This window comes from Chiloscyllium punctatum, chromosome 37 (genome assembly GCF_047496795.1).
Source record: "Chiloscyllium punctatum isolate Juve2018m chromosome 37, sChiPun1.3, whole genome shotgun sequence".
Taxonomy (NCBI): Eukaryota; Metazoa; Chordata; class Chondrichthyes; order Orectolobiformes; family Hemiscylliidae; genus Chiloscyllium; species Chiloscyllium punctatum.
Window position 1 is genome coordinate 212,464 of NC_092775.1, and position 24,447 is coordinate 236,910.

The 24,447-nt window shown below is 44.2% G+C and overlaps 1 protein-coding gene across 3 annotated transcripts in view; it reads right to left on the reverse strand.

The window, feature by feature from the left end:
• Positions 1–657: 657 nt before the first annotated feature.
• fer1l4 (fer-1 like family member 4) overlaps positions 658–24,447 on the reverse strand; it is a 356,632-nt gene continuing 332,842 nt past the window's right edge. For all 3 annotated transcript variants that reach the window (XM_072556056.1, XM_072556055.1, XM_072556057.1), the window contains 3 exons: positions 22,577–22,854; positions 20,146–20,246; positions 658–9,134 (listed from right to left, as the gene is read on the reverse strand). In XM_072556056.1, the coding sequence (XP_072412157.1) occupies positions 8,954–9,134; positions 20,146–20,246; positions 22,577–22,854 (560 nt within the window). In that variant the 3' untranslated portion in view covers positions 658–8,953. The remainder of the gene's footprint in view (positions 9,135–20,145; positions 20,247–22,576; positions 22,855–24,447) is intronic.

The following is a 24,447-nucleotide window of genomic DNA, read 5'->3' on the forward strand; positions in this document are numbered from 1 at the left end:
TGCTCCGGTTTCCTCCCACCGTCCAAAGATGTGCAGGTCAGGTGAATTGGTCATGCTAAATTGCCCATAGTGTTAGGTGTATTAGTCAGAGGGCAATTGATCTGGGTGGGTTACTCTTCGGAGGGTTGGTGTGGACTTGTTGGGCCAAAGGGCCTGTTTCCACAGCAAAAAAATACAGTAAGTAATGAGGAAGGTGAATAGCTGTTATAGCAAGGAAATTAAAGGAAGTCTCAAGAAGGTAGATACTAAGAAGTTGTTTCGTCCGGCTAAGGAATCAAAAACACAGGTGCACAGCCTTAGCATCAGAAATCAACCAGTTTGGAGTGAGATGTGGCAAACTTTCTACACTCAGAGACCAGCTCTTTGGATTTCTCTACCCTCAGAGGGTTGTGGATACTTCATCATTGAAAATATTCAAGACTGAAATAAATAGATTTTTGACCTGAGTGAATTGAGGCATATTATGGGGAGCAATTTGGAAGTTGAGATGAGGGAGTTGTGAACTAACAAAATAGTAGGGGGCCAGTCTGGTTCTGCTTCTATTTCTTATGGTACAGAACTTGCATGGCAGTCTGTAGCCCAAACACCAATTGTAAAGCGCAATTAGCTTTTTGCTGCTGAATCCCAATCATTGGAAATTACTTGCACCACTATCAAAGCAGGCCTCCAATATTTAATCCTGTGCTCAATTCAAATCCAAGAGTGAGCTATCATTAAAGCACACAAAGTCTCTAAGTTTCAATTGTTTGCATTGACAACCCTATCCTTCTAAATTAAAAAAAACTTAAACAAATTATCTATCTGAGTTTTATTATGCCATTTTCCACATTTGATAAATACAGTTTTGAGATACAGTTAAGAAATATAAAATCATTATCTTAAAAGGTATTCAATATAATGCGTCTGATCAAATACATCTAATTACGCTAGAAAAATGAATAGTTGGTAGACATGAAACAAGACATTATAATTTCCAACAAAATTCTGTAAAACTGAAACACAAAAGTTCATAATTCAATATAGTTAACAATTAAAATATATTTATAAAAATCTAACAAATTGCAAATCAGAATTTACAAAATTATGCCAAAATAAAATCACCTTTGATTTGTCAATATTAGAAAATGCATCAATTTGTATTGGGTCAAGAAGTGTTTTTAGTGAGCTGAGCTACAAATGTATTTGAATTTTATCTCTCAGTTATCACATCATTGTGTTGGATACTTTAAGGTCACAATTACATGTTACTCTCAAACAAAGCTGTTGCTGCAGTCTACAACACTGGCCTTCATTTGCTTGTTAGGGAAAACTAGCTGCTGTTCACATCACGCTGATTAATTAATTATAAGGAATACAAAGAAATCTTCAGTAACTGTACAGATTGTGAACAGATATAGTGAGCACTCAAATACAGAACTGATACCGCATAACTATTTCAATTCATGGTGTGCAAGGGTGAAGCACTTGGACTGGATCCAATCCCATTGAAGGAGTTTCAGCTCATTGCACAGTGGCGAAACACAGCAAACAGAAGCCCTTCAGCCCTCCACCATTCATCATGATTGTGGCTGATCATACAACTCAGTCTACTGTTGTAGCTTTGTCTCTGTACTCTTTGATCCATTTACCTTATTTCTGTTCTAAATGGCCCACACTGGAGCCTGAAACTGTGACCCTGGTTCTGGACACCCTGGTCATCAGGAACATCCTTCCTCCATTCATCCTATTTCTCAGAGTTTTATAGGTTTCTAATTAAGACCCCTTCATTCATCTAAACTCAAGTGAATGTATTCCTAATGCAGTGGAAAGCAATTCTGCTCTCAAGAAGTATCTTGCTCTTGGTTTTAAATTAATGAGAGAGTATTGAGAGGTGACTGATTTAGAGACCTTAATGAGGATGCACTGATCTCTTTATTCTGCATTAGTGATTAACCAAAGCTGAGTAAATTACACTTCCCTTCAATTGTGTTCACAAAGATTTACTGGAAAAGCTTTACCTTTCAATGCAGTGAGAAAATGCCAGACTTAGACAGTGGGCTTGCTAACCTTTTCAATTTCATTATCATTTGCCACTGTTTCTAGACAGGGCTCTGACCATACAAAGCTTGTTGCTAATAGCAGATGACAGTAGCACACTGTGACCGTGATATAACCTCATGCAGTGAATACAAAAAAAAGGTACAGACACAGGAAAGATTTCAGTCTCACTGCACTTGTCCAAAACATCCTGCAGATCCCAACATGGGCGGTAAACAGATGTCTGGCATGCACCATAAGTAGATTGCAAGTGCACCCACAGCCCCGTGGCCCAACATTTCAACTCCCCCTCCCACTCTGATGAGGACATGCAGCTCCTGAGCCTCCTCCACCGCCGCTTCCTTACCACCCAGAGGAAGAACACCTCATCTTCCGCCTTGGAACACTTCAACCCCAGGGCATCAATGTGGACTTCACCAGTTTCCTCATTTCCCCTCCCCCCATCTTACCTCCAGTTCCAACCTTCCAGCTCAGCACTGTTCTCATGACCTGTCCTACCGGCCAATCTCCCTTCCCACCGATCTGCTCCACCCTCCCCTCTGACCTATCACCTCCATCCCCACGCCCATTCACCTATTGTACTCTTTGCTACCTTCCCCCACCCTCCTCTCTGACCTGGAGATGCTGGAGACCAGAGTTGAAAAGTCTGGTGCTGGAAAAGCGCAGCAGGCCAGGCAGCATCCGAGGAACAGAAGAATCGACTTTTCAGGCATAAGCCCTTCTTCAGGAATCCTTCTGTGTCTGAGGAGTCATGAATGGTATTGAACATTTTGCAATTATCAGTGAACATCCTCACCATGACCTTAAAATAGAGGAAAGGTCATTGACGAAACAACTGAAAATGGTTGGCCCTAGGACACTCCACTAAGGGACTCCTGCAGAGATGCCCTGGAGATCAAAATGACTGACCTTCAACCATTCACAATGATCTTTCTTTATGCCAGATATGACTCCAGTAAGCAAAGTTTGCCCTCTGTTTCCCACTAATTCCAGTTTTGTTATGACTCCTTGATTCCACACTTCATGAAGTGTTGGCTTTGATATCAAGCATAGTCACTCTCATCTCACTCTGGAATTCAGCTGTTTTCTCCATGTTTAGACCAATGCAGTAATGAAGTCAGGAACTGAGTTTATTTTGATAGTGCTGATAATAACTCTTCAATCAGTTTACTGATGATTGAAGGTGGACCGATAGGGTGGTAATTGGCCAGGCTGGATTTGTCTTGCTTTTTGTGGCAATTTTCCACATTGAGGTGGAGATGCCAGTGTTGTCACAGTAATGGAACAGCTTCTTACTGTGTTGGACTTGTCACTGAATTGGAGTTGTTACTGTGTTGGAACACTGTTACGGTGTTGGTGGCACTGCTGGAGTTGACACTGGGTAGGTATTATCACTGTTTTAGTATTGTTACAATGTTGGAGTTGTCACCATTTTTGAGCTGTCACTGTGCTGTGCGGAGGGGAGTGGTCACCATGTTGGCGTTGTCATCGTGTTGGAGTTGTTACCGTGTTGGAGTTGTCACTGTGTTGGAGTTGTCGTCATGTTGGAGTTGTCACTGTGTCGGAGTTGTCACCGTGTAGGAGTTGTCACCATGTTGGAGTTGTCATCGTGTCGGAGTTGTCATCGTGTCGGAGTTGTCACCATGTTGGAGTTGTCACCAGGTTGGAGTTGTCATTGTGTTGGAGTTGTCACTGTGCTGGAGTTGTCACCGTGTTGCAGTTGTCACCAGGTTGGAGTTGTCATCATGTTGGAATTGTCATCGTGTTGGAGTTGTTACCGTGTTGGAGTTGTTACCGTGTTGGAGTTGTCACCGTGTAGGAGTTGTCACCGTGTCGGAGTTGTCATCATGTTGGAGTTGTCACCGTGTTGGAGTTGTCGTCATCTTCGAGTTGTTACCGTGTTGGAGTTGTCAGCGTATTGGAGTTGTCACCAGGTTGGAGTTTTCCTCGTGTTGGAATTGTCATCATGTTGGAGTTGTCTTCGTGTTGGAGTTATCATCGTGTTGGAGTTGTTACCGTGTTGGAGTTGTCACCGTTCTGGAGTTGTCATTGTGTTGGAATTGTCACCAGGTTGGAGTTGTCATCGTGTTGGAGTTATCACCGTGTTGGAATTATCATTGTCTTGGAGTTGTTACCGTTTTGGGGTTGTTACCGTGTTGGAGCTGTCATCGTGTTGTAGTTGTCATCATGTTGGAGTTGTCACTGTGTTGGAGTTGTCATTGTGTTGGAATTGACATCATGTTGGAGTTATTACCGTGTTGGAGTTGTCACCGTGTTGGAGTTGTCACCGTGTTGGAGTTGTCCCATGTTAGAGTTGTCATCATGTTGGAGTTGTTATCCGTTTGGTGTTGTCATCGTGCTGGAGTTGTTACCCTGTTGGAGTTGTCATTATGTTCGAGTTGTTACCGTGTTGGAGTTGTCACCGTGTTGGAGTTGTCATTATGTCGGTATTGTCGTCATGTTGGAGTTGTCACTGTGTTGGAGTTGTCACTGTGTTGGATTTGTCATCGTGTTGGAATTGTCACCGTGTTGGAATTGTTACCGTGTTGGTGTTTTCACTGTGTAGGTGTTTTCATCATGTTGGAGTTGTTACCGTGTTGGAGTTGTCATCATGTTGGAGTTGTCATCATGTTGGAGTAGTCACGGTGATGGAGTTGTCATCATGTTGGAATTGTCCCCGTGGTGGAGTTGTCACCGTGGTGGAGTTGTCACCGTGCTGGAGTTGTCATCATGTTGTAGTTGTCACCATGTTGCAGTTGTCGTCATGTTGGAGTTGTCATCGTGTTGGAGTTGTTACCGTGCTGGAGTTGTCACCATCTTGGAGTTGTCACCAGGTTGGAGTTGTCACCGTGTTGGAGTTGTCACCGTGTTGGAGTTGTCACCGTGTTGGAGTTGTCACCGTGTTGGAGTTGTCATCGTGTTGGAATTATCACCGTGTTGGAGTTGTTACCGTTTTGCAGTTGTCATTGTGTTGGAGTTGTCATCGTGTTGGAGTTGTCATCGTGTTGGGGTTGTCACCAGATTGGAGTTGTTTTCGTGTTGGAATTGTCATTGTGTTGGAGTTGTTACCGTTTTGGAGTTGTTAACGTGTTGGAGTTGTTACCCTGTTGGAGTTGTCATCGTGTTGGAATTATCACCAGGTTGGAGTTGTCCTCGTGTTGGAATTGTCATCGTGTTGGAGTTGTCATCGTGTTGGAATTGTCATTGTGTTGAGGTTGTCACCGTGTCGGAATTGTCACCGTGTTGGAGTTGTCATCGTGTTGGAGTTGTCATTATGTTCGAGTTGTTACCGTGTTGGAGTTGTCATCATGTTGGAGTTGTCACCGTGTTGGAGTTGTTACCGTGTTGGAGTTGTCATCGTGTTGGAGTTGTTACCGTGTTGGAGTTGTCATTATGTTCGAGTTGTTACCGTGTTGGAGTTGTCATCATGTTGGAGTTGTCACCGTGTTGGAGTTGTTACCGTGTTGGAGTTGTCATCATGTTTGAGTTGTTACCGTGTTGGAGTTGTTACCGTGTTGGAGTTGTTACCGTGTTGGAGTTGTCATCATGTTTGAGTTGTTACCGTGTTGGAGTTGTCACCGTGTTGGAGTTGTCACCGTGTTGGAGTTGTTACCGTGTTGGAGTTGTTACCGTGTTGGAGTTGTGACCGTGTTGCACTTGTCCCGTGTTGGAGTTGTCATTATGTTCGAGTTGTTACCGTGTTGGAGTTGTCACCGTGTTGGAGTTGTCATCATGTCGGAGTTGTCGTCATGTTGGAGTTGTTACCGTGTTGGAGTTGTTACCGTGTTGCAGTTGCCATCTTTTTGGAATTGTCAACGTGTTGGAGTTGTCACCGTGTTGGAGTTGTCAATGTGTTGGAGTTGTCACTGTGTTGGAATTGTCATCATGTTGGAATTGTCATCATGTTGGAGTTGTCACCGTGTTGGAGTTGTCATTGTGTTGGAGTTGTTACCGTGTTGGAGTTGTCATCATGTTGCAGTTTTCACGGTGTTGGAGTTGTCATCGTGTTGGAATTGTCACTGTGTTGGAATTGTCACCATGTTGGAGCTGAATTCATGTTGGAGTTGAAACTGTGTTGGAATTGTCATCGTGTTGGAATTGTCACCGTGGTGGAGTTGTCATCATGTTGGAGTTGTTACCGTGTTGGACTTGTCACCGTGTTGGACTTGTCACCGTGTTGGAGTTGTTACCGTGTTGGTTTTGTCATCATGTTGGAGTTATCACCGTGTTGGAGTTGTCACTGTGTTGGTGTTTTCACTGTGTTGGTGTTGTCACCGTGTTGGAGTTGTTACCATGTTGGAGTTGCCATCGTGTTGGTGCTGTCACTGTGTTGGAGTTGTCACTGTGTTGGTGTTGTCATCATGTTGAGTTGTCACAGTGTTGGAGTTGTCATCGTGTTGGAGTTGTCACCGTATTGGAGCTGTCAACGTGTTGGAGTTGTCATCGTGTTGGTGCTGTCACTGTGTTGGAGTTGTCACTGTGTTGGAATTGTCATCATGTTGGAATTGTCATCATGTTGGAATTGTTACCGTGTTGGAGTTGTTACTGCGTTGGAGTTGTCATCGTGTTGGAGTTGTCACCGTGCTGGAGTTGTCATCGTGTTGGAGCTGTCATCGTGTTGGAGCTGTCATCGTGTTGGAGCTGTCAACGTGTTGGAGTTGTCATCATGTTGGAGCTGAATTCATGTTGGAGTTGTCACCGTGGTGGAGTTGTCATCGTGTTGGAGTTGTTACCGTTTTGGAATTGTCACCCTGTTGGAGTTGTCATCATGTTGGAGTTGTCACTGTGTTGGAGTTGACACTGTGTTGGAATTGTCATCATGTTGGAATTGTCATTATGTTGGAGTTGTCACCGTGTTGGAGTTGTCATTGTGTTGGAGTTGTTACCGTGTTGGAGTTGTCACCGTGTTGGAGTTGTCATCGTTTTGGAGTTGTCATCGTGTTGGAGTTGTTACCGTATTGGAGTTGTCATTATGTTCGAGTTGTTACCGTGTTGGAGTTGTCATCGTGTTGGAGTTGTTACCGTGTTGGTGTTGTCACCGTGTTGGAGTTGTCATCATGTTTGAGTTGTTACCGTGTTGGAGTTGTCACCGCGTTGGACTTGCCCCGTGTTGGAGTTGCCATCGTTTTGGAGTTGTCACCGTGTTGGAGTTGTCATTGTGTTGGAGTTGTCACCGTGTTGGAGTTGTTACCGTGTTGGAGTTGTCATCATGTTGGAGTTGTCATCATGTTGCAGTTTTCACAGTGTTGGAGTTGTCATCATGTTGGAGTTGTCATCATGTTGGAGTTGTCATCATGTTGGAGTTGTCATCGTGTTGGAATTGTCACCATGTTGGAGTTGTTTCCGTGCTGGGGTTGTCACCATGTTGGAGCTGAATTCATGTTGGAGTTGAAACTGTGTTGGAATTGTCACCGTGGTGGAGTTGTCATCGTGTTGGAGTTGTTACCGTGTTGGAATTGTCACCCTGTTGGAGTTGTCATCGTGTTGGAGTTGTCATCGTGTTGGAGTTGTCATCGCGTTGGAATTGTCGCCGTGGTGGAGTTGTCATCGTGTTGGAGTTGTCACGGTGTTGGAGTTGCCATCGTGTTGGAGTTGCCATCGTGTTGGAGTTGTCATCGTGTTGGAGTTGTCACCCTATTGGTGTTGTCATCATGTTGGAGTTGTTCCCGTGTTGGTGTTGTCATCGTGTTGGAGTTGTTACCGTGTTGGAGTTGTCACCCTGGTGGAGTTGTCACTGTGTTGGAGTTGTCAGCGTGTTGGAATTGTCACCATGTTGGAGTTGTTACCGTGTTGTACTTGTTACCGTGTTGGAGTTGTCACCATGTTGGTGTTGTCATCATGTTGGAGTTGTCACCGTGTTGGAGTTATCATTGTGTTGGAGTTGTTACCGTATTGGAGTTGTCATCGTGTTGGAATTGTCATCGTGTTGGAGCTGTCACCGTGTTGGAGTTGTCCTGTGTTAGATTTGTCATCATGTTGGAGTTGTCATCATGTTGGAGTTGTCACCGTGTTGGAGTTGTCAGCATGTTGGAGTTGTCACTGTGTTGGAGTTGTCATCGTGTTGGAATTGTCACCGTGTTGGAGTTGTCCTGTGTTAGATTTGTCATCATGTTGGAATTGTCACCGTGTTGGTGTTGCCATCGTGTTCGAGTTGTTATCGTGTTGGAGTTGTCATTATGTTCGAGTTGTTACCGTGTTGGAGTTGTCACCGTGTTGGAGCTGTCATCATGTTGGAGTTGTCATCATGTTGGAGTTGTCACCGTGTTGGAGTTGTCACCATATTGGAGTTGTCACCGTGTTGGAGTTGTCACCGTGTTGGAGTTGTCATCGTGTTGGAATTGTCCCCGTGTTGGAGTTGTCACCGTATTGGTGTTTTCACTGTGTTGGTGTTGTCATCATGTTGGAGTTGTTACCGTGTTGGTTTTGTCATAATGTTGGAGTTGTCACTGTGTTGGAGTTGTTACCGTGTTGGTTTTGTCATAATGTTGGAGTTGTCACCGTGTTGGAGTTGTTACCGTGTTGGAGTTGTCATCGTGTTGGAGCTGTCACCGTGTTGGAGTTGTCACCGTGTTGGAGCTGTCACCGTGTTGGAGTTGTTACCGTGTTGGAGTTGTCATCCTGTTGGAGTTATCATTGTGTTGGAGTTGTTACCGTGTTGGAGTTGTTACTGTGTTGGAGTTGTCATTGTGTTGGAGTTGTCACCATGTTGGTGTTGTCACCGTGTTGGAGTTGTAACCATGGTGGTGTTTTCATCATGTTGGAGTTGTCACCATGTTGGCGTTGTCATCATGTTGGAGTTGCACTGTGTTGAAGTTGTCACCGTGTTGGAGTTGTCATTGTGTTGGAATTGTTCCCGTGTTGAAATTATCACTGTGAGTGCGTTATTAATCTGCAAATGTTGTGTTTGATGAAAATATCAGCCATTGATAATCTTCTCACTGATAAATTGTGGCATTGTGTAAAGGATGAGAAAGATGAAGAGAGCCAGGATGGCTATGACCAGCAGGCCAATGATATACCACTTGTAGTTCCTCCAGATAAAGAAGACAAAGGATTTTAGAGGGTTCATGAACCAGTTAAAGGACGTGTTTGGTCGACTGGAAAATAAGAGAAAGAGAAGATTTAGTAAAACTGTAAATATTGTACAAGGATTTGTATTATTTTACATAAGCTACATAATATTCTGTTTATCAAATTCTAAAAGCCATTTCTGTTATATTGAGGTTCTGATGAAGTATCTGAGAGCTCTGGCAGAGGGATGGCAATGGAATGGAGCTATGTGTAGATGAAACTCAGGAGCAAGGTCCAAGCAGATTAAATACTAGGGCAGTCCAGAAGCTGAGGAGACATGGGCAGAATAAGGCACACGCGTGGATCAGAAAGCTGAATTGTATCTATTTTAGTGCAAGAAGCCTGATCGATATGGTGGATGAAGTTAAAGAGTGTTAATCTGCATGTGGGAATATGATATTGTTGCAATCACTGAGACATGGTAAAGGGAAGGGCAGGACTGGCAGCATTGATTCTTGCTATGGGAAACTATCACTGCAGTGATGAGGGAGAATATCCTAGACACCCCATTAAATGAGTTGATCTGGATAGAGCTGAGAAATAAAAACGGGGTGATTAGATTTCTGGGATTATACTACAGGCCTCCCAATAGTCAGAGGAAGATAGAGGAGCAGATAATGAGGGCAATCACACAAGAGTGTGAGAGAAACAGGGTTATAGTTGTGAGGACTTCAATATTACTAACAATAACTAAGATCACCTTAGTGTGAAAGATGGGTGGAATTTTTAAAGTGCATCCAGGAGAGCTTTTTGTGCTAGTAGCATTCACTCCTGCAAGAGCTATACAGCATCAGGCCAGAAGTTCAGAAGGGATTAACCATTAATGAGAAGATCTAAGGAATATAGAAGTGTGGCCATTCAGTCCTTCAAGCCTGCTCCACTTTTCAATATGATCGCTGATCATTCTACTCAATACCCTGTTCCTGCTTTCACCTTTAGCTCCAAGAACTTCATCTCCTTAAACATTTAACGTTTTGGCTTTAACTACTTCCTGTGGCAGAGAATTGCAGAGGCTCACCAATCTACGAGTGAAGAAAGGACTCCTCATTTCAGTCCTAAATGACCTACCCCATATCATTAGACTGTGACCATTGGTTTTGGGCTCCCTGGTCATCTGGAACACTCTTGAGTTTGTCCTGTTAGTCCTGTTAAAATGTTTCTAAGTTTCTATGATATGTCCCCTTCATTCTTCTAAACTTTTAAATTAATTTAGTCCTAATGGATGCAGTCTTTCCTTATATGGTCAGTCCTGCCATCTCAAGAATCAGTTTGATAATTTGATATAGTAAATCTGTCAAGAATATAGAGGGAGATGTGAATGTGAATAGGCCTATGGACGTGGTGGGAATAGATGGATAGGATAAATAGACAAAGTCTTTTCCCTGGGGTGGGGGAGTCCAGAACTAGAGGGCATAGGTTTAAGGTGAGAGGGGAAAGATATAAAAGAGACCCAATGGGCAACATTTTCACGCAGAGGAATGAGCTGCCAGAGGATGTAGGGAGGCTATTACAATTGCAATGTTTAAAAGGCATTTGGATGGGTAAATGAATAGAAAGGGTTTGGAGGGATATGGGCCGGGTGCTGATAGGTGGGACTAGATTGGGATTGGATATCTGGTCGGCATGGACGGGTTGGACTGAAGGATCTGTTTCCATGCTGTATGAAAGAAAATGTAGAAAGTCCTATGAGAGATGGGGCAGCTACTTGCAGGTAAGTCTATATTTGGAAAGTCGGTGTCTTTTAAGAACATAAAACATAAAAAAGTACAGGAGAAAGTGAGGACATTAGATGCTGGAGATCAGAGTAGAGAATATAGTGCTGGAAAAACACAGCATGTTAGGCAGCATCCGAGGAGCAGGAGAATCAACGTTTCGGGCATAAGCCCTTCATCAGGAATCCCGAAACGTTGATTCCCCTGCTCCTCGGATGCTGCCTGACCTGCTGTGCTTTCCAGCACTACACTCATAATACAGTACGGCACAGTACAGGCTTTTCAACCCTCAATGTTGTGCTGACCTTTTACCCTACGCCAAGTTCAAACTAACCTACATACTCTTCAATTTACTATCATCCATGTGCCAATTTAAGAGTCACTTCAATGTCCTTAATGTATCTGAATCTACTACCACTGCTAGCAGTGCATTCCATGCACCCACCATTCTCTGTGCAAAGAACCAACATCTGACATCTCCCCGATACCTTCCTCCAATCACCTTAAAATTATTCCCCTTGCAATAGACATTTCTGATATGGGAAGAAGTCACTCTAGCTATGCCTCTCATCATCTTGTACACCTCTATCAAGTCACCTCTCATCCTTCTTCGCTCCAATGAGAAAAGTCCTATCTCCCTCAACCTTACTTCATAAGACATGCCCTCCAGTCCAGGCAGCATCCTGGTAAATCTCCTCCACACCCTTTCTAAGCTTCCACATCCTTCCTAAAATGAGGCGACCAGAACTGAACACAATATTCCAAGTGTGGTCCAGCCAGAGCTCTACAGTGGTGCAGCATAACCTATGGCTCTTACTCTCAATCCCCCGCTAATTAAAGCCAACATACAAGACACCACCTTAACAATCCTATTAACTTGGATGGCAACTTTGAGGCATCTATGGACATGGACCCCAAGATCCTTCAGTTCCTCCACTATGCCAAGAATCCTGCCGCTAAACTTGTCTTCTGTATTCAAATTCGACTTTCCAAAATGAATCACTTTACACTTTTCCAGGTTGAACCCCATCTGCCAACCATCAGCTCAGCTCTGCATCCTGTCAATGTCCCGTTGCAACTTACAATAGCCCTCCACACTATCCACCACTCCACCAACCTTTATATCAACAGCAAACCTACTAACCCACCCTTCCACTTCCTTATCCAAGTTGTTTATAAAAATCAATAACAGCAGAGTTCCCAGAACAGATCGCTGCAGAACACTAGTCATCACCGAGCTACAGGCTTAATACTTTCCATCTACTGCTACCCTCTGTCTTCTATGGGCCAGCAAATTCTGTATGCTGACAGCTAAACCTCCCTGTATCCCATGCCTCTTTACTTTCTGAATGAGCCTACCATGGGGAACCTTATCAAACGCCTTGCTCAAATCCATGTACACTACATCCACTGCTCTACCTTCATCAATGTGTTTTGTCACATCTTCAAAGAATTTAATAAGGCTCGTGAGGCATGACTTGCCCCTCACAAAGCCATGCTGACTACCTTTAATCAAACTATGGTTTTCCAAGTAATCATAAATCCTGTCTCTCAGAATCCTCTCAATAATTTGCCCACCATAGACTGCTCTGTAATTCACAGGATTATCCTATTACTTTTCTTGAACAAAGGAATAACATATACCACCCTCTATCTGACACTACTCCAGTGGACAGTGAGGACGCAAAGAACATCGCCAAAGGTGCAGCAATCTCTTCCCTCATTTCCTGTAATAACCTCGAATATATCCTATCTGGCCCACAAGACTTCTATCCTCATGTTTTTCAAATTTTTCAGCACATCCTCCTTCTTAACATCAACCTGTTCGAGTGTATCAACCTGTTTCATGCTGTCCTCACAAACGACAATGTCCCTCTCAGTAGTGAATACTGAAGCAAAGTATTCATTAAGGACCTCGCCTACCTCCTCCAACTCCAGGCACAAGTTCTCTCCCCTGACTGGCCCTACCCTCACTCTGGCCATCCTCTTGTTCTTCACGTAAGTGTAGAAAAGTAGTATAGTGAGATTACAGGGCCAGCATTTTCCCCTAAGGTTGAAGAGCAAGGGCAACAAGTTCAGGGAACCCTGAATGTGAAAGGATATTAAGAGTCTGATAAAGAAAAAGAAGTAAGCATATGTTCAGGTATAGTGCATTAAAAACAGGGTAGTCCTGAAAAAGTATATACTGTAGAGTGTAGTTGGTTGCTTAAAAATGAATTTAGGAGGGTGAAAGAGAGGCCACAAGATAGCTTTGGCAGATAAGATTAGGGAAAACACCATGGCATTTAAAAGCTTGTTAAGAATAATACAATTACCAAATAAAGCACGAGACCTATTAAAGACCAACAGGGAGCAGAGGACGTGGATGAGGTCTTAGATGAATATTTCTCATATGCATTCATAAAGGAGAAAAACATTGAAATTAGGGATTTCAGTTGGGAATGGTAGGGTTCTTGAACACATTAAGATTAATAAGGAGGAAGCACCAGATGTTTTAGCAAGCGTAAAGATGCATAAATCCTCAGGGCTTGATGAGGTGTATCCCAGGATGCTGTGGGAAGAAAGACAAAGGGACGCAAGGGAAGAGACTGTGTGGGCCCTGGCAGAAATATTTAACACTTTGGGCAAAGGTGAAGTGCCAGATGAGCAGCAGGGATGTCAGTGGTAGGGAAATCATTGGAAAAACATTCGAGGGACAGGATTAAACAAAGGTTGAAAAGGCAGAGATTGATCAGGGTCAGTCAGAATGGATTTTTTGGGGGGAGATTCTGTCTGACTAATTTAATTGAGTTTATTAAAAAGAACAAAATATATTGATGAAGATGACACAGTTGATGTGGTTTACATGGACTTCAGTAAGGCCTTTAATAAGATTCCACATGGAAGGATGTTCCAAAAGTTAAGAGCCACACAGGATTCAAGGCAAGTGGCAAACTGGATCCAAAACTGCCTTATTAACAGGAGACAAAGAGTTTTTTTTTATGCTATGAAGCCTGTGACCAAAGGTGTACCATACAGTACGATGCTAATGTGTGCAAATTGTTATGTACATTAATGACTTGGATGTGAATATAGAAGGTATAATTAGTAAGTTTTAAGGTGACACAAAAATTGGTAGTGTTATTGACAGTGAGGAGGATGGTCTCAGGCTACAGTCTGATATTCATCAGCTGGTAAATTGGGCAGAGCAGTGGCAGTTGGAGTTTAATCCTGATAAGTGCAAGGTGATACATCTTGGGAGGTCTATGAGGTGAGGATATGCACAATGCATGATTGGTCCTTAGGGAGTACTGAGGAACAAAGGAACAATCTTTCTGGACTAAATTTATACCAATGCTTCCTTTACTATATTGTGGTGAGAGAGACTGACTGAGTTCAGCACCATATTCCTCACTTTGACTTCATGTATTTTCATGTTGGAACTGTCATATAATCCAACGTAGGGAAGTAGGAAATCAAACATTTTAGCTCGGAGCAAAAATAACCAGGTGCTTACGTGGGATTGTGTAGAGGTGACAAGAGTTTGGTATCTGGATGCACAGTCAGTGAACTGATGCACTGTCTCCTTTTTTTTGGAAGGCACACCATACCTTGTACCACACAGGCACTTGACAAGCTAACAGCAGACTATTCAGCAACATTGTGGATCCCAGCAGTGCAAGTTCCACTCACTGAGAGCTGCCATCAAATCAAAGGCTAGCAGCTTTTCTGTTGTTACGAGCTGATTAAGGAGCTACCCAGCAATGGGGGGTCAGAGAGTTCATTCGCAGAGGATGTATGGGTAAACAGGTGTCAGCAGCTAGTGCAGGGAATGGCTTGCTGTGGAGCCTCCCATTCCAGATGCTGGGTCCCTCAACTAGGTGTTGAAAGTCAGCACAGTAAGAGCTAAGGTACTGCTAGGGGCACGAATGTTGCAACGGTAGATCATGACTCTGGACCAGGACACCAGGGTTCAAAACTGATCTGCTCCAGACATATGTAATATGTCTGAACAGGTTAATTAGAAAAATATCTAATGTCTCTTCTGACTCTAATTTAGAACAATTCTGTGGAAGTTTCGGAGTCATTTTGAACAGAGCAGCAAGGAGAGAGAGCAGAGAGAAACAAGGTAAGTCAGTTTACTTACCTTGAGAGTCGAGTCTCCATTTTGAACAGAGCGGCGAGGAGAGAGGGCAGAGACAAGCGAGGGCTGCTGGATATGTCAGTTTATCCCACTTAAAAAGGGACTCACCTCAAGAGTTAGGCCTCCATTTTGAACAGAGTGTCAAGGAGAGAGGGCGGAGAAAAAGAAGGGCTGCCGGGAAGTTTTAAGGTGGAGGAAGTAAGGATCTAGCATAGCTTTAGAGGAATACAGGCTTATAGAACATAGAACAATACAGTGCAGTACAGGCCCTTTGGCCCTCGATGTTGCGCCGATCCAAGCCCACCTAACCTACACTAGCCCACTATCCTCCATATGTCTATCCAATGCCCGTTTAAATGCCCATAAAGAGGGAGGGTCCACCACTGCTACTGGCAGGGCATTCCATGAACTCACGACTCGCTGAGTAAAGAATCTACCCCTAACATCTGTCTTACACCTACCACCCCTTAATTTAAAGCTATGCCCCCTCGTAATAGCTGACTCCATACGTGGAAAAAGGCTCTCATGGTCAACCCTGTCTAAACCCCTAATCATCTTGTACACCTCTATCAAGTCACCCCTAAACCTTCTTTTCTCCAATGAAAACAGCCCCAAGTGCCTCAGCCTTTTCTCATACGATCTTCCTCCCATACCAGGCAACATCCTGGTAAACCTCCTCTGCACCCGTTCCAGTGCCTCCACATCCTTCCTACAGTATGGCGACCAAAACTGCACACAATACTCCAGATGTGGCCACACCAGAGTCTTATACAACTGCAACATGACATCAGGACTCCGGAACTCAATTCCTCTACCAATAAAAGCCAGTACGCCATATGCCTTCTTCACCGCACTATTTACCTGAGTGACAACTTTCAGAGATCTGTGTACATGGATACCAAGATTCCTCTGCTCATCCACACTACCAAGTATCCGACCATTAGCCCAGTACCCCATCTTTTTGTTACTCATACCAAAGTGAATCACCTCACACTTACCCACATTGAACTCCATATGCCACCTTTCTGCCCAGCTCTGCAGCTTATCTATATCCCGCTGTAACCTGCTACATCCTTCCTCACCGTCAACAACTCCACCGACTTTCGTATCATCCGCAAACTTGCTCACCCAATCTTCTAGCCCCTCCTCCAGGTCATTTATAAAAACAGATCCTTGCGGAACACCACTAGTAACTGCACTCCAAGATGAACCTTTACCATCAACTACTACACTCTCTCTTCTTCCAGCCAGCCAATTCCTAATCCAAACCTCCAACTCACCCTCAATGCCATAACTCCGTATTTTTTGCAGTAGCCTACCATGGGGAACCTTATCAAACGCCTTACTAAAATCCATATACACCACGTCTACTGCTTTACCCTCGTCCACCTCCTTAGTCACCTTCTCAATGAATTCAATAAGGTTTGTGAGGCACGATCTGCCCTTCACAAAACCATGCTGACTATCCTTGATCACATTATTCCTATCCAGATGTTCATAAATCCTATCCCTTACAATTCTCTCTAAGACTTTGCCCACAATAGAAGGAGGCTCACCGGCCTATAGTTACTAGGGTTATCCCTACTCCCCTTCTTGAACAAGGGAACCACATTTGCTATCCTACAGTCTTCTGTCACTATTCCTGTGGACAACGAGGACATAAAAATCCAGGCCAATGGCTCTGCAATCTCCTCCCTTGCTTCCCAAAGAATCCTAGGATAAATGCTATCAGGCCCAGGGGACTTATCTATTTTCGAAAGGAGCTCAGAAATGGACTGAGGAGAGCCAAGAAGGGCACAAGAAAGGCTTGGCAGGAAGGATTAGGGAGAACTCAAAGGCATTTTACTCATACATGAGGAATAAGAGAATGATCAGGGAGAAGGTAGGGCCAGTCAGGGATAGTGTAGGGAACTTGCACGTAGAGTGTGAGCAGATAGGGGAAGCCCTAAATGAGTTTTTTTTGCTTTGGTTTTGAATGAGAACTTTGAGGAGCTGGGAAACAGACTTGAACACATCAAGATTGATGAAATTATGTGCTGGAAATTTTGGCAAACATTAAGATTGATAAGTCCCCAGGGTATGACCAGATTTATCCTAGGTTGCTCTGTGAAGCGAGAAAGGAGGTTGCTAAGCCACTGGCGAAGATCTTTGCTTACTCACTCTCCACAGGAGTCGTACCAGAGGACTGGAGGGAGGCAAATGTTGTTCCTCTTTTCAAGAAGGGGAAAAGGGAAATTCCTGGCAATCACAGACCAGTCAGTCTTACGTCCGTGGTCAGCAAGGTTTTGGAAAGAGTTCTGAGGGATAGGATTTATGAATATTTGGAAAAGCATAGCGTGATTAAAGGCAGTCAGCATGGCTTGGTGAGGGTAGGTCATGCCCCACAAATCTTGTTGAGTTCTTTGAGGAGGTGATGAGACAGGTCGATGAAAGTCAAGCAGTGGATGTGGTGTAAATGGACTTCAGCAAGGTATTTGATAAGGTTCCCTATGGTAGACTCATTCATAAAGTCAGGAGGTCTGGGATACAGGGAGATTTGGCTGTCTTGATTCAGAATTGGTTGGCTGACAGAAGGCAGAGAGTGGTTGTAGATGGAAAGTATCCTGCCTAGAGGTCAGTGTTGAGTGGTGTCCTGCAGGGCTCTGTTCTTGGGTCTCTGCTCTTTGTAGTTTTTATAAATGACTTGGATGAGGAGGTTGAGGGGTGGGTTAGTCAATTTGCTGATGACACAAAGGTTGGAGGTGCCGTTGAGAGTAATGATGGTAGTGCAGACTGCAGCGTGACATAGACAGGATGCACAGCTGGGCTGAGAAATGGCAGATGAAGTTCAACCTGGATAAATGCAAAGTGATGCATTTTGAAAGGTTGAACTTGAATGCTGAATATAGGATTAAAGACAGGATTCTTGGCAGTGTGGAGGAACAGAGGGGTCTTGGTGTTCAAGTGCATAGATCCCTCAAAGTTGCCATCCGAGTGGATAGGGTTGTTAAGAAAGCATAAGAGGAGGATCGAGTTTAAGACCTGTGAAGCTTTGCTACAAGACCCTGGTGAGACCACACTTGGAATATTGTGTCCAGTCCTGGTCGCCCTATTATAAGAAAGATACGGAGGCTTTGGAGAGGATGCAAAAAAGGTTTACCAGGATGCTGCCTGGACTGGAGGGCTTATCTTACAAAGAGAGGTTGACTAAACTCAGACTTTTCTCTCTCGAGAGTGAAGGAGGAATAGAAGGTGATCTGATTGAGATATATAAGGTAATGAGACCATGTCTGACTGCAGATCAGAAGGTTGTGTTCAAGTCATGTCAGGCTTGTTGTGCTTAAAGGAAGCTCAATTTCACATTGTCCCCGTGTCTGCATGGGTTTCCTCTGGGTCCTCCAGTTTTCTCCCACAATCCAAAGATGTGCAGGTTAGGTGAATTGACCATGCTAAATTGCCCGTAGTGTTAGGTGAAGGGGTAAATGTAGGGGAATGGGTCTGGGTGGGTCACTCTTCGGAGGGTCGGTGTGGACTTGTTGGGCCGAAGGGCCTGTTTCCGCACTGTATTGAATCTAATCTAAATCTAAACGAGAGACATGGATAGAGTCAATAGACAGAGACTTTTCCCCAGGGCAGATTGACTGGCACAAGGGGTCATAGTTTTAAGATATTAGGAAGAAGGTATAGAGGAGACATCAGAGATATGATTTGGAGATGCCGGTGTTGGACTGGGGTGTACAAAGTTAAAAATCACACAACACCAGGTTATAGTCCAACAGGTCAATCACCTGATGAAGGAGCGTCACTCCGAAAGCTAGTGTGCTTCCAATTAAACCTGTTGGACTATAACCTGGTGTTGTGTGATTTTTAACATCAGAGATAGGTTCTTTATGCAGAGAATTGTGAATGTATGCAATGCATTGCCAGCGGTGGTGGTGGAAGCAGATTCATTAGGGACATTTAAGCAATTGCTGGACATGCTCATGGACAGCAGTGAATTGAGGGATATGTAGGTTAGGTTATTTTATTTTAGATTAGGAATAAACCTCAGCACAACATTGTGGGCCAAAGGGCCTGTTCTGTGCTGTACTTTTCTATGTTCTATGTTCATAATCGAGTCAGAGTTGTACAGCATGGAAACCGACCCTTCAGTCTAACTCTTCCACGCCGACCAGATATCCTAAATTAAACTAATCCCCATTTGCCAGTATTTGGTTCATATCCCTCTATGCATGTATGCATTCAGGCACCTTGTAAATGTTACATAGCTCATAAGCCATATTCTCCCTTACACTCGAGTAAAATTAAACTACGATGAATGTTGTAAATGTACCAGCCTTCACCAACTCCTCTGGCAGTTCATTCCGTACACACACCACCCACTGTGTGAAAACGTTGCTCTGCAGATTCCTTTTATATCTTTGTATTTAACTCTCACACCTTAAACCCATTCTCTCTAGTTTTGGACTCCCCTACCCTGGAAAAAAAGACCTTTGCTATTTATCTTATCCATACCCCTCATGATTTTATAAACCTCTATAAGGTTACTCCTCAGCCTTTAATGCTCCTGAGAATATAGTCCCAGTTTATTCAGCCAATCCCTATAGCTCAAATTCTCCAACTCTGGCAACATCCTTGTAAATCTTTTCTACACTCTTCCAAGTTTAACAACATCTCTCTAATAGCAGAGACCAGAATTGAATACAATAAGCCTATACATGTCCTGTACAGCAACAACATGACATCCCAACTCCTATATTCAATGCACTGACCAATAAAGGAAAGTGTACCAAAATGTCTTCTGCACTATCCCATCCTATTCGAGTGTAAGGGAAGAATACAATGTATGAGCTATGTAACTGAATAATCAATACATTCCAGTTTTGACAAAGGGTCAGTTAGACTCGAAACGTCAGCTCTTTTCTCTCCTTACAGATGCTGCCAGACCTGCTGAGATTTTCCAGCATTTTCTCTTTTGGAATCAATACACTCTGTAGTGATGAAAGATGTATAATTTGTAGGACTTAATGGCATATTTGGAATTTATCTTTCCAAAGAGAGGCAGATTGGTGTTGGTTACTTCCGTGAGGGCCCTACACTTATCATGCTCCCACTCAATTAAACACCTCCTACTATAAATCCTGTCATGCAAGAGGGCACAAGATTCTTCCCACAATCTTTGTGGTTTCACATTTGTAGCATTCATCGTCATTATTCACTTACTTGGGCTTCTCAAGTGGTTCAGGTTCCTTCCGTCCAAGGCCAACGGGGCGTTTTTCAGCTTCTTCCACAGTCAACAAGTGCATTTCAGCCTCTAATTTACCCTGTCACAAAGAAGAATAAAGATTCGTAAAGTTCCCTATTTTGTCTTTCAAAATGGTCTCCCTCATCTGCCCATGATATGACTGTAGTCTGTATTTAGCTGGCAGAGTTGAAGAGATAGCAAGAATTCCTGTTCCTTTCTGTGCCAAGGGATCTGATCCTGATGATGCTACTGAGAAATGTGTAGATTTACATGTGGATTTATTTGTATTTTCAAAAAATATTAAACTTTGAGAGACTGGTATTCTTTTAATGGACTGAACTCTGATGGCTAGTTTTCATGTTTCATTGCCAGAAATCAGCTCAGGTAGGTTTTTGTGATTAGAATAAATGGCAGTTGTTATGGTTGCAAATTGGATTGAAGCCAAATTTTGAAAATACAAATCTAGGCCACATTTGGAGTACTGTGTGCAGTTCTGGTCGCCTCACTTTAGGAAAGATGTGGAAGCTTTGGAGAGGGTGCAGAGAAGATTTACCAGGATGTTGCCTGGAATGGAGAGTAGGTCGTACGAGGATAGGTTGAGAGTTCTCGGCCTTTTCTCGTTGGAACGGCGAAGGATGAGGGGTGACTTGATCGAGGTTTATAAGATGATCAGAGGAATAGATAGAGTAGACAGTCAGAAACTTTTTCCCCGGGTACAACAGAGTGTTACAAGGGGACATAAATTTAAGGTGAAGGGTGGAAGGTATAGGGGAGATGTCAGGGGTGGGTTCTTTACCCAGAGAGTGGTGGGGGCATGGAATGCGCTGCCCGAGGGAGTGGTAGAGTCAGATTCATTGGCGACCTTTAAGCGGCATTTGGATAGGTACATGGATGGGTGCTTAATCTAGGATAGAAGTTCGGCACAACATCGTGGGCCGAAGGGCCTGTTCTGTGCTGTATTGTTCTATGTTCTATGTTCTATGTTCTAGTTGAATAGGATTTCAACACTTCCTTTGATGGCAAAAGCAAATTGTATTGTATTGTGGTTATGTTAATTGGGTGAGTATTAGTCCCTGATCACCAGGCAAGAGGCCCTCCCAACAAAACTGCATTTAGATGCAGTTAACATCGCATGGAACAGAGCAAACTCCCGGCCCTGCTCCATCCAGACTGGAGCAGAACTTGATTCTAAAACTTTCTGTCTCAGAACCAACAGTCTTCACCATAGACACAAGAAACTCAAAAAAACATTAAAAATTTGTAGAATGGTATTTGATGCTTAAAGACATGACATAATGTCATCAATTTTTTTCTGTGCTTAGAGATATCAACATGTCAGAGAAGAACTGACACTGAGTAACATGAGTGATGGGTCACAAAGTTATAGCTCCCCTGAAGATGTGGGGGCAGAGAGAGAGGAATGGTGGTGGAATGCAAGATGTCAGCCAGGGAAAAATATAAAATTACTCACTATGGAAAGGGTTCAGTGTCTGATGCCACATACCACTTCTTGCCCCCATTACAACATGACTCATGTTGGGGAGGTATTGGGTGGCTTGACTACCTGTGGGGCTAAGTGGTGAATGAATGAGAGAACCTCACTATGTGTCCAGCTCACTGCATAAAATTCGGCAGACTGATCACCAGGCAAGAGGCCCTCCCAACAAAAGTTTAACCCCTGCCTTTCATTGGGGCCTATCGATGTGACTGAGGCATGACTCCAGATTCCCTCTCGAACTCACCAGTCCCAGTAGTGGCCCTGTGGCACTGCTATGACATGAACACTGCCAGTCATTTGATTGATTGGCAGTTCCCTAAGGAGACACATTCACCAACATATGTGAAGGAAGGCAATCCTGAAGCCAATTAATACCCAACCTAAATTACTGAAGCATGAGCCAGCCAATGCAGGCTCACCCCAACCCTTTGCTCTGAAGGGAGGAAATTCTGCTCCAAGTGTAATATTCAGCCCAGAAAAATATTATCACACAGAAGGACATTATTCAGGCCCTTTGAGAACAGTATCATATAATGGTTGCAGAATGAGGGAACCTGACCAGCAAAAATGGAGAGATCGGGTCACCCACTGGTTTTACTTCAAATTGACTGAGGGTATCATTACCCCTACTACAGGATTTAATATGGGTTTTTCAATTTTCATCCCAATTTCTCTCCTTTACTGAAGGAACTGATCTATACTGGGGTACAATTTCTTAGGTGCTGGTTAATGTAAGGATATCTTTGCCATTGCACTGGACAGCATTGGGGTGCCTTTCCCCTTACACTGAATAATGTTGGGGAATTGTTCCCAGTTGGAACCCAGAGGTAAAGAGACAATTTACTAACTCAGTTTGCCCATAGTCTCAGGTATATCTCAGTTTGAGAGATCAGTAAGTGTCAGCATCTTACCCGAAGGATGTAAATGTTGTTAGAATTGTCAGTAAACTCAACATCTTCGATATTAACTTTCTTTTTCTTCTTCTTCTTTTTCTTCTTTTTTTTGCTTTCATCCTCTTCCTCCTCATCTTCCACCTCTTTCACTTTGATCAGCGGCCACCATCCTCTCATTCGCTTGCTTCTTATGATGGAAGTGCGCGGACCTGCTTTTTCTTTTGCCATCTTGATGGTACATTGTTTTGCTGTCTTTGCTCCTCGGACCATATCATACAGCTTCAATTCAACAGAACCTATGATGGCAGAAAGGAATTATTAACACAGCCTGTAATTATCTAGCAAGCGAAAATTTGATTTCTGATAGTCAACATGGTTTGTCAAGGGCAGGTTGTGTCTCACAAATCTCAATTAATTTTTTGAGAAGGTGACCAAGCATGTAGATGAGGGTAGGGCAGTTGACATGGTGTACATGGACTTCAGTAAAGCCTTTGACAAGATTCCACATAGTAGGCTGTTGGAGAAAATGAGCTGAAAATGCGTTGCTGGAAAAGTGCAGCAGGTCAGGCAGCATCCATGGAGCAGAGAATCGATGTTTCGGGCATGAGCCCTTCTTCAGGAATGAGGAAAGTGTGCCAAGCAGGCTAAGATAAAAGGTAGGGAGGAGGGACTTGGGGAAGGGACGTTGGAAATGCAATAGGTGGAAGGAGGTTGAAGTGAGGGTGATAGGCCAGAGTGGGGGCGGGGGCGGAGAGGTCAGGAAAAAGATTGCAGGAAGGTGGTGCTGAGTTTGAGGGTTGGGACTGAGAAAAGGTGGATGGAGGGGAAATGAGGAAACTGGAGAAGTCTGAGTTCATCCCTTGTGGTTGGAGGGTTCCTAGGTGGAAGATGAGGCGCTCTTCCTCCAGCCGGCTTTTTGCTATGGTCTGGCGATGGAGGAGTCCAAGGACCTGCATGTCCTTGGTGGAGTGGGAGGGGGAGTTGAAGTGCTGAGCCACGGGGTGGTTGGGCTGGTTGGTCCGGGTGTCCCAGAGGTGTTCTCTGAAACGTTCCACAAGTAGGCGGCCTGTCTCCCCAATATAGAGGAGGCCACATCAGGTGCAGCGGATGCAGTAAATGATGTGTGTGGAGGTGCAGGTGAATTCGTGGCAGATATGGAAGGATCCCTTGGGGCCTTGGAGGGAAGTAAGGGGGGAGGTGTGGGCGCAAATTTTGCATTTCTTGCGGTTGCAGGGGAAGGTGCTGGGAGTGGAGGTTAGGTTGGTGGGGGGGTGTGGACCTGACGAGGGAGTCATGGAAGGAGTGGTCTTTTTGGAACGCTGATAAGGGAGAGGAGGGAGATATATCCCTGGTGGTGGGGTCCGTTTGGAGGTGGCGGAAATGACGATGGATGATACGCTGTATATGGAGGTTGGTGGGGTCGTAGGTGAGGACCAGTGGGGTTCTGTCCTGGTGGCGATTGGAGGAGCGGGCTCCAGGGCGGAGGAGCGGAAAGTGGAGGAGATGTGGTGGAGAGCATCGCTGATCACGTCTGGGGGGAAATTGCGGTCTTTGAAGAAGGAGGCCATCTGGGTAGTATGGTATTGGAACTGGTACTCCTGGGAGCAGATACGGCGAAGACAAAGGAATTGGGAATATAGCATTTTTACAGGCGGCAGGGTGGGAGGAGGTGTAGTCCATGCAGCTGTGGGAGTCGGTCGGTTTATAGTAAATGTCCGTGTTGATTCAGTCGCCTGAGATAGAAATGGAAAGGTCTAGGAAGGAGAGGGAGGAGTCTGAGACGGTCCAGGTAAATTTGAGGTTGGGGTGAAAAGTGTTGGTAAAGTGGATGAACTGTTCAACCTCCTCGTGGGAGCACGAGGCAGTGCCGATACAGTCATCGATGTAGC